Source organism: Drosophila virilis, chromosome 3 (genome assembly GCF_030788295.1).
Source record: "Drosophila virilis strain 15010-1051.87 chromosome 3, Dvir_AGI_RSII-ME, whole genome shotgun sequence".
In the NCBI taxonomy this organism is placed as follows: domain Eukaryota; kingdom Metazoa; phylum Arthropoda; class Insecta; order Diptera; family Drosophilidae; genus Drosophila; species Drosophila virilis.
In genome coordinates, this window is record NC_091545.1 from 4,584,969 (window position 1) to 4,595,480 (window position 10,512).

The 10,512-nt window shown below is 38.9% G+C and overlaps 1 protein-coding gene across 1 annotated transcript; it reads left to right on the top strand.

The window, feature by feature from the left end:
* Window positions 1-4,962: 4,962 nt before the first annotated feature.
* Window positions 4,963-5,800, top strand: LOC6622667 (alanine and glycine-rich protein). Its single transcript, XM_002046413.4, has 2 exons — window positions 4,963-5,059; window positions 5,124-5,800. The coding sequence occupies exons 1-2, from the start codon at window positions 5,009-5,011 to the stop codon at window positions 5,340-5,342; spliced, it is 270 nt and encodes an 89-aa protein (XP_002046449.1). The 5' UTR covers window positions 4,963-5,008; the 3' UTR covers window positions 5,343-5,800.
* The last annotated feature ends 4,712 nt before the right edge of the window (window positions 5,801-10,512 follow it).

The following is a 10,512-nucleotide window of genomic DNA, read 5'->3' on the forward strand; positions in this document are numbered from 1 at the left end:
CAATAACAAACATTTTTATGGTATAACTAATTAGGATTGTGTGAAGAGGATATATCGGTTTTTGATGATGTTGTTTTATATGTCTTTTAAAATGGTATCAAGAAATTGAAGCTGCAAATTAAAAATATTTCAAAATTTAATGATTTTCCGGTTTTAAGATCGAAAAATGTTCATATGCTCGATGTTTAAACTTCATGTGTTGAGGCTAAGCCTGTGTTTTTGTTCTGTATTTCTAAACAGCAATTCCCATCTACATATGGATTATTTATTTTTATATAGAGGTTTTATCTTTAAACATATATTTTACAATCCAAGAGGCTGTTTTTCTGAAAGCTCATATCGCATATTAAAGTGCAGAGCAGTGCATATTTCGTAACAGGCAAATGTATTTATTTGCGGTTCGTTGTTGTTGTTGTTGTTGTTGTTGGTTTTGTTGCTGCTATTTTTACTGGGTCTGGCTTAATATTTTCTGAGAAAATTTGACGCGTACGTGTGACATATTTTTTCTGGAGGCGCCGCCGATAAGGCGCTCAGACGACAACAGTCACAACAATCCGCGACAACAATCCCACAGATACAGATACCGATACAAGGCACTGGCCCCGGCATCGGCACCGGCCCTGGTGCTGGCACTGCCAGTTGTCAACGCTTCTGTTGTTGTTGTTGTTGTTTTTGTTGTTGTTGCTTTTGATGTGGGTATATAGTTAGTATACTCGGTATATTCGTGGTTGGCATTCAAGCGCCGCCTGTTGAAATTGCAAGTACCCCAGCCCCCCCGATACCAACTTGTCCGTTCAATCACAAAATACACGTCCGTCTTTGTTGTAAATAATTACGATGAAGTCGCATAAAACGCAAATTGTGACTAATAAAATGACGACGATAACGCGGACGACGACGACGTCAAGTGGAAGGTACATATTTGAGTTTAGCTGGGAATTTTGCGTGGGGATTCCGGGTCAGAGTCGATAAGTCGTAATCGATGCGTATGATTTATGTATATATATTACAAGAAAAAACTCACCGTAGAAATGGGAAAACAATGAGCTTGAAGCAGGGTCATCAGCCAGCAACGACCACGCGCGTCCTGTCCCATAATTAAGTTGGCTCAACCTCAATCTAAATACAAGTGGCCCCCAGTAAAGCAGTACCGGTCGGTCGGTCATATCAGTTGCTTGGGCTGCTTTAATTGCCACAGCGAAAGAACTGAAACTGGAAAGGGCCGGGTGGCAACTGTGGCATGTGGCAACAGGGCAGGCAGTCAGGCAGGCAGGCAGGCAGGGCCTGAGCTGAATGTCGTATCAAAATGTGCAGTTTGTGTTTATTCAGCGTAAAATGAAATTATCATCGTCATATTCAATTATCCTTCGAGTGCATGATGAAGAGCCCGCCGACCGCCGTCCGCCATCCGCCAGCCTGCTTGCCACGTTCGTTGACCCGCTTCATCCCTGTGGGCGCTGTGAAGGACGCGAGCATACACAAACAAGCATCTGTCTATCCGTATAAGCCATACGTATAGTATATAACTCACAAAAGGATTGTGCCCGGATTGTGCCGTAGGCGTGTTGAACTGCTGTTTGTGGATTGGGGCCGCTCATGCGGATAAACTGACCAAATTGAAATTGCATTCAAATTCAACTGCAACATTTCAAATTGTCCGCAGTGCCAGTGCAAATTACCAATTGACAAACAACATATTCACCAACACACACACACACACACACACACACACACACACACGCACACACATTTTGCCTTCAAACTGTTTGTTTGGCTGAAACTGAACTTTCAATTAAAACTGCAATTTGTTTGCATATATTTCTTCATATTCACAAATATGTTTTAAGTGCCTCTTCTGAAAATGTCCTCATATTGTTGGCCCATGCTCTCTCTTTAAAGTGATCCCTCTCTTTCTATTTTCTATTATTGGCTGCGTCTCTATTTCCTTCATTTTTCTACCTATTCCTTGTCTCGTTTTAATGTTACGGTCGTTATATGACTCTAGTTCTTACTCACTCGCTAAATATTGCCTTTCTATGCGATTTTCATGATCTCAAGCAAGGCTTACTGATTTTTATGACATTTTAAAATAAAATAAAATGGTTACAGTCACTGCACAGTCGCAACGAAAGCGCATTTATAAAGTATGACTGTTAACATATATATATGAAATGGGATATTTAAGCTGTGTTAATGTCAAAACAAAGCTATAAAAACTATAAAAGTGCAGTCTATAAACGCATTCGAGCTGTAGCGCAGTTATGGCCCATATTCGCATCTCATATATGTACTTCCTCATCTCTAACAGCCAGCTCCAATTTCATGTTGATGTCGCCCGCGCTGGGACGCGCCTCGTTTCAGTGAGGTGGTAAAAGCAAATTTAAAAATTATACGCGCAATGATTTTTATTGCATTTGATGAACATTTAATTTTGATTTAAATTTTAATGAGATTTACTGCCTGAGCTGCGTTTTTATTTGATTTTTTTTGTTTTGGTTTTTTTGCCTTCCTTGTTTTGGGCCTGTCAGACTGAATTTGACTGCGATTGATATTATTGGTATTGGTATTTGGCTGGGGGCTACGTGATAATCGCCGATTACTGACATTATTGTGGCCACCCACAGACAGTGAAGCGGCAGCTGATGGCGAAATTATCGTAAAACATAAACAACAACAACAATAACAATAACAATAATAATAATAACAATGCCTAATAAAAGTCGCCGGGCAGCGATGTAAATAAATAAATTGCGGCGAAATAAAATAAAATATTATAATATAAGAAATGTTTTCGTGACACGCCGAACTTTGAACACCCTTTTACATGTATGGGCTGAAAGTGGTTTGTAGTTCCTGAGAATCGCATAGAAAGGTGATTGAGACCAGCGTTCCAGAGCGAAAAAAAAAGAAATATTGTAAGTTAGCGAGAATGAGAGAGAGAGAGAGAAAGAGACAGAGAGGGCGAAAGAGAGGGAGAAAACGTTGGTGGGAGAGGGAAAGAGCGGGTGGGAAAGAATGAGACGGATTTCATACAAGAATTATTGAGTCGGTTTGTGATACAAAACAATGAATGGAATTCGAAGGCGTCTCGTTCGCTCACTGCATGACAAAATCTTCATACTCTCCGCAAGGGTAAATCAAAATCAAATAATATGGACAATGTGAGCGAGCAGGGCCATTGAGTTGTTGGTAATTCAATGTGAAACATTGGCAGCTGCATTTGGCCAAATTGGCATGTGGCTTATTTATTTATTTGTTTAAATTTTAATGATTGCCACCGATAGCAACAACAGCAACAATTGTTGCAGCCAGTCGCTGCGCCATGCAAATAAACAAATTAACTCGAAATATCATTGGATTATATGTATAATTCGCACGTGTGTGTGCGCGCATTTGGATTTGTCTGTATCTGTGTCTATGATTGTTTAATGTAATTGTTTTGTTTACCTTTATTGCTGTTGTTCTCCAATGCAATTTAGAAAATGATGCAGCTACAGTAGCTGTTTGCAGCAGCTGCACTAACTCAATTATTTTAATTAAACTTGATGACTGACTAACTGATCATCGATTAGTCGGAAGTGTCTTAGCCTTGCATTGTTCTTATGCCCTTCCAGAGTGGGTAATTGTGTGCTGTCTGATACTCTGCAATGCTTCCGAATGGACTTCCTGCATGCCACATTAAAAAGGTTTCGTTCATAAAAACTTATGTTGTTAGCTGTAGAATGGATATTTATTACGGTCTCACAATATCTTTAAGAAATTTGTATACTCTTGACATTGATATATATAATTATGAGATTAACGAATAAGGTGGAAGTACATGATAGTTTTCTAAAACAGTACAAAATAATCAAAGTCAAATATGAATGAGACTGATATTAAATTCCTGATTCAATTATTATTATAAATATATTAATTATTATTTTAATTCTTCATCAATCCATTAGGCCAAAGTTCTGCCAAGTTTCTCACGCATGAAAGTTCGGGTAGCTTATTTCCCATGTCTCCGTTTTAGCTCTCACACAATATTAATGGGAAAAACTTCATATAATTATGTAATCTTTCAAGATTTAGTCAAAGATGAAAGTACACAAGTGCCAAGGGTATTCAAATGTGAGCAGCGCGCATTTGCAATAATTTCGTGTGTACCTTTATCTCTGGATTGTTGCTAAGCGGAACGTATTTCGATTTGTTTCTATTTGATTTGATGTTTTAGCAATGTTGCATAATAACAATAAGAAAACAACATCAACATCATGAGCAATGTTCATTCTTGACAGGGCCAGATATTGACTTTGGGTTTGGCTGATTGACATAGGCTATATTAATTTATAATAATTGGTCTCGCCAAAACATGCAAGCCGTCTAGCGGGCGCCAATTAGACGATTGTCAACCCATAATTATACTTTGTGAACTCAAAGTGAAAAGGGTATATTGGTTATTGCGAAATGCCTGTCCCGAGGTCCGACAATTGCAAGCTCTATTCGTGAATGTTTGATTTGTCTTATGGATCGAATGCCAAGAAACTTGGCATAAGTCATGAAAAATACTTTGATTACACTTAAAATCATTTAACGACGTGATATTTCCCTACTAAAACTAGTTGAGGTAGGCTAGTTTAAAGCTCTTATCGAACAGGTATTACGCAGTCGTTGGCACTCGACTGAAACATTCTCATTTGTTTAATAAACAATAAAACGAAAATACAATACAATTAGCAACAATGTTGTGCACGAGCTAATCAAATGATGTTCACGTTTCGCGATGATATCGCGCCTGGAAATGTTATTCAATGCATTTTGAATTTAATTAGGAGCAGCGATTTCGATCCGAATACTTGAATTGTGGGAGGAATGTTGTTTAGCTACCGCTAATCAGATACGCATCTTACAAGCGCATTCTGGTTGTACGGACTTTGCCTCAACCTTGAATAGTATTTGCTATATAATGCCGATCAACCTGTGCCAAAAGCTTCATAGTTGATTTCAATTGTAAGCCCGGAGTACCATGAAAGTCTACGTCTCAATTTTGGCTTGGGCCACCTTGGCGCTGCTCCTGGTCTGTGTGCAGCTCTGCAGTCGAGTAAATGTGAAAGCTCTAATTCCATTTAAATTTTGTGCAGTGTACAACACAGGCGCACGAGCCAGGACCAAATGATGTTGCAGGTGCCGCTCAATCGGGTATGGCAGTAGGCGCGGGCGCCGGGGCTGGGGTTGGAGCTGGCGCTGGCGCCGATGGACAAGGTGGAGACGCCGGAGCACAGGGTGGCGCTGGTGCCGGTGCGGGTCTAAGCTTTGGTGGCGGTGCTGGCGGTGGAGCACAGGGTGCCGGAGGTCGCTAAATGTAGCACGGCAAGGGCGGCAGTGGCGGCATTTCCGTTTCAAATATCATTTGCTAAAGTCACAGGTAAACATTGCACTTGCGCACCTGTGTCGTACGGGGCGACACGTAGCAGCGAGCCGGCACAAATTCGGCAGCACTTCAATGGAAAAACGACAACATCAAATACGCGTGTGTGGCAGCCTTAATTCCATTTAATGCCGTTTTATGAAACGCTTCCCAAAATAATAACAAAAAAAAAAAAAAAAAATAATAATAAAATAAATAAAAGCACAAACAATCGCCGCCGCCGTCGCTGATGCCAATCGCTGCCGTCGCCGCAATCGAAATCGAAACCGAAATAGAAAATTCATCAGCCAAGTTAAAAATATCATCGAAAATTTCCACATAAATCAAGTGATCAATAAAAACCTAAACGGCCACGGAAAACACAATCGTTGTGAAATATGGCGCTTGAAATGTTTTTGTTATTATTCTTTGTTGTTTTTTTTTTTTTTTTTGCAAAACCAATCGATTGATTGTTTACACTGCGGGGGTTTTCTTTAAAAAGCACCTCGCGATAAGGGTTTACGTTCTGATGCGGGTAGTTTCCGCTGTGACAACTTGCTGATCAGATTGAATATGATTCTGAACATATTGCCGTGCAATTGCCTATAATTACTTGTATTACTGTGCGGTACCAGGTGTTAAATAAGGCGCTTCATTTCTTTAATGAGTTTGCTAAATTGTGTAGAAAAAGGATGACTTCATTGCTTTTCTGTCAGAACAATTTATATATGTTATATGGGTTCTGAAATGCATTTGCTAAAAAGCAGGCAAGGCTGGCTAATATGCTTAATTTTAAGCAACAACAATTAGTAATTTAGTTATAGAAGTGAGCAAATAGGTAATTGAACAATGAGGATCCAGGCTCACCTCGCACATCAGCGTTTGTATGTTGTCTTGACTGAGGCGAAGATCTATTTGCTAGTGCTATTTGAAATGTAGGTTAATAATGATAAAAATTAGTAGTAAATACAATAATAGTACAATTGATAATGATATTCATTACAATAATGTTATTAATTATAACATTAACAGTATTGAAAATAATAAAAATGAGAGTAACAGTAATAATAACAATGATAATTATAAAAATATTATTGATAATAATTACATTAATAATTAACAATTATGATGATAATAATGGTATTAATAATAAACAGTAATAAAATACATATATAATAAATAATTATAATAATAATAAGAATAATAATATTACAAAACATTTAAAAAACGTAGCTAAAATTTATGTATTGTTAGTGTTAAGCTACCATCCATTAAAATCTTAAGAAACTTTTGCTCAACTATAATTAGACAAACTGCTCGAGTTAAGCTAACCGCATAACCACAGTTTTCACAAGAACTTGGCTAACGCATGGCTCTCCTGCTGCTTTCGCTGGTACTCATAAATAATATTTATATATTATTTTGCTCTAAATATATTAACCTTGTAAAATCAAGCCTTCGCTTTGGTCATGTAATCTGGCAGCTGTTCTTGGCTGGAGCCGGAGTCTGTCCTTGACACACGCAGCAGCCAAGTTCAGTTTTGTTTAGTTTAGATTTAGTTCCATAATCCCGAAGTCGGTTGTCCGTCAATTTGTCGTTCCGTAGGGCGTCGCGTAATGCGTGTGGCGCGTGCAGACATAGACAGAGTGAGAGAGAGGGAAATAGGTAGTGTGAGTGAGTCGGTGCAAACAGGCAGGCATTAGATAAGAATATCGCCGTCAAGGTGGGCCACTGGGCGATGGGTGCGTGTTGGGTTGATTGGTGGTGTGCGGCGTGTTGCGTACCCGTACCCGTCAGTCTCTTGGCTTTTATAACGACGACAATCGTAAAATTATGCGGCGCTGAACTTGAAACTGGTCACGTGCGAGGCGCCGATGTGGCGATATATACCTCGTAATTGCCAATTTAATCGCTGGCTCGCATTCGCTGATAAGCGAATTCGTGCAACGTCGCCTCGTCGGTGGCCATTTACCGGGAACTGAGTTCAATGTATATTTAGTTCTCTTTCTTTACGCTTGCTTTGGGCTTGTTTTGTTTATGTTTATCAACATTTCGAATTGCAGCAATTGCAGCTGATATGGTCAGGTTACGCCTTGAATCCAGGTGTAAACACCAGTGCGGGCGGCCATTAAAACTGATTGACTGACAAGATTTACACCCACTGCCCAGCCGTACGTAATTGCAGCAAGTGCAACTGATTTATGTGCGGACATTAGCATAGTTATAGAGCTGGCAACCGATATCGGGAGCGGGGACATTAGCCTCGAAGATATTCGCGACCTGTCAGTCATAAATCATTCACAAAATGCCCTGCACGTGAATACGCATAGTCGCCAGCTTATCTAATGACCCATTTTGACTTTCACACTCATCAGCTATAGCCATATATATGTTTATATATATATATATATATATATATGGAGGGTCATGCATATATCAGGCCATATGCATTGCCATTAGCTTTTGTCTAATCTTGTGTGTGAGTGTATGCCTGGCGCCCCGTTTGCCAAATGCGCATTATGAAAGCAAATTGCGTGTTGGGGCTGCGTCTGAAACAGAGGGCGTGGCACTGAGACCGGGTGGGGGGTAGTGTATGGTGCCGATTGGGTTAGAAGCGAACGCATTTTGCTTTCATAATGTTGTGCCATGTTGTTCGAATAAGTCGCAATTGTTAGCCTCCAAATTATTATTGTAATTAAACTAAACAGAAGAACCATGCAAATATTGTCTATGCGGCTAATTAACGTTCAACTAATTGGCAATATAATCACTTGAATATACAAAAATAACAAAGCAAGATGGGATAAGTTGAGATGAGAGCTCAAATTGCAGCCGGCTGACCAGCGAGGCGAATAAACAAATTGATGGAAGCCAATGAAAATATTGCAGCTATAGACATACATATGTTTATGTGTGGCAAATAGCTTTAATATCGATATTAAATAGTCGGAGAGAACATAAACAAAAACAAAATTAAATAGAATTTGCGTTGCAAAGGAAAATATGTGGAAAATGCTGTGTATTTTCCTAGGCTAACAAGTATTGCACTTGTTTTCGATCAAATATATAGTTATTGTTGCATAACGCATTTTTAAAGCTCTTTAAAGAGGACATATTTCTTAGCTTTATAAGACTTGGGCTGGCAATAAGTTCCGTCCTATTGTTGCAGGTGGTAATATATATTGATAAATACATTAATATATATGATGATACGATTTAAGGGGAACCCACTAAAACCACGAACTAGTCTTCATTTCGCTCTCGCGGAATCTTAGCTAGAGTTGGAACTCGAATTTCGTTGTCTAAGTACAATATTTATCAGGTCAAAGGTCCGCCCATAATTGACTAAGCTCTTTCCGTTCAGCTAATATGACTTGATATATATATGTATATATAATATTGTACTTAGTTATTACGTTTCATAACTGACTGCTACTCTAACATTAAGTCATATTACTTTTAATAACAGACTTTATCATATATAGCTGTCATGGATGATTGTTAATGAATTGGTTTTTTAATTTTTTACATTTAGATTAATTTTATTTTATTTTGTTATTATTTTTATTATTTTATTTTTTGAAAGTTGTTCAAACGATTTATTTGCAATAGCATGCACTACTTCAATACATAATAATATTCCACTTCACCGATAACCGATTTGATGTTCATTAAACGAAATGCGCCGTTAGAATTACGCATTAGTTTTAGTACATTGTTAGCTATGGCGGGCTATTTATAAGTTAGCCCAAAACTGCGCTATTGGCTTTCGGATCGGAAATAGATCGACTATCGGCGCAGTTTTGCGCTGATTAAACTCGGTTGCATGTTGAGGTGCGATGACATTTTCATTGCGTAGTTTTTCATTTCGCGGAATTTTCAAGTTGTTGCCCTCTGTTATTGTTGTTGTTGGTACGGCAAACTACGCAATTGATGAAGTGTAAATGAACGTAAACGTTGCAATCATTAAGCGACTCTGCGCTTGTCGTCGCGGCGCTCTCTCCGCTCCGGCCATATGCCATTTGTATCTGTCAGATACTTTTGCCTGATTTATGAACTGCAAGGCAGAAACAACAGCGCTGACAATTACCGTTGCCATTGCCTTGTACTGCAAAAATGTTGTTATGTTTATTAACGCCAATTGTGTTAGCAATTGTTAAGCATAATTTTATTCTATAATTGATAAACATGATTAAATGCGTACAAATGAACAATATGTATGGGGTATTACCCGGCCTTGTTTGGTTCACGTTTATTTCAATTAATATTCGTTCCCTCCTGTTTCGCTTATTTTCCGCTTGACATACCAAATCACATTCTATGGTGGATATTTGTGAATATTAGTTGGCATTAGTTTTCCACAGTTGCTTTTTCGTAGAAGGTAACTTTTTCACGTAGAAGGTAACTACCATACAAAAATTCAGACTCCTAGCTCTTCGGACTTGGACTCAATCAGTTGGCAAACATTTTTATTTATAGAGTTAGATAATTAAATACCTTACAGCGCACACTCTGAAGTAGTGCCAGAATGTGCTCAAAATAATTCACAACTCAATTGCTCAGCGATAAACTTCCATTAGCTGTGCCAATCGCCCAATTGAAGTCAGCGTCCGATGCCGAGTCCGAGTCCGAGTCCGCGTCCGAGTCAATCAAAACGGCCAAGTGGTTCTAATTTGAGCCAGAAATGTACGATCAATGGACACGTGTGGGGCTTCGAGATGCTGAGACGCCAATTAACATGGTGCGTACTTCAATTTGTGCAATTGACCGATTGGCCGGGCATTAAAAATAGGTTTTTCAATATTTATTTTTGGCCATCGACAACGCAAACGTCGCGCCTTTTGCTTTGATGTTTATTTTTAGAGCCAAAGCTAAATGGCTGGACAGATTTACAAAGTTAAGTGGTTGTTTGTTGTGTTAATAATATAAACAACAGCAGCAGCCGACAGCAACAGCAACAACAACAAGAACAACAACAATTTATTGAGTTTCGAGTAGGGTCAAAACCCAGTAATGGAGACAGCGACAGAGAAAGAGACAGAGAGAGAGAGAGAGAGAGAGAAAAATCGTTTTATAGTTCGAGGAAGGGGGCCTAGATCGGTACAAGCTCAGCTTGATAATGG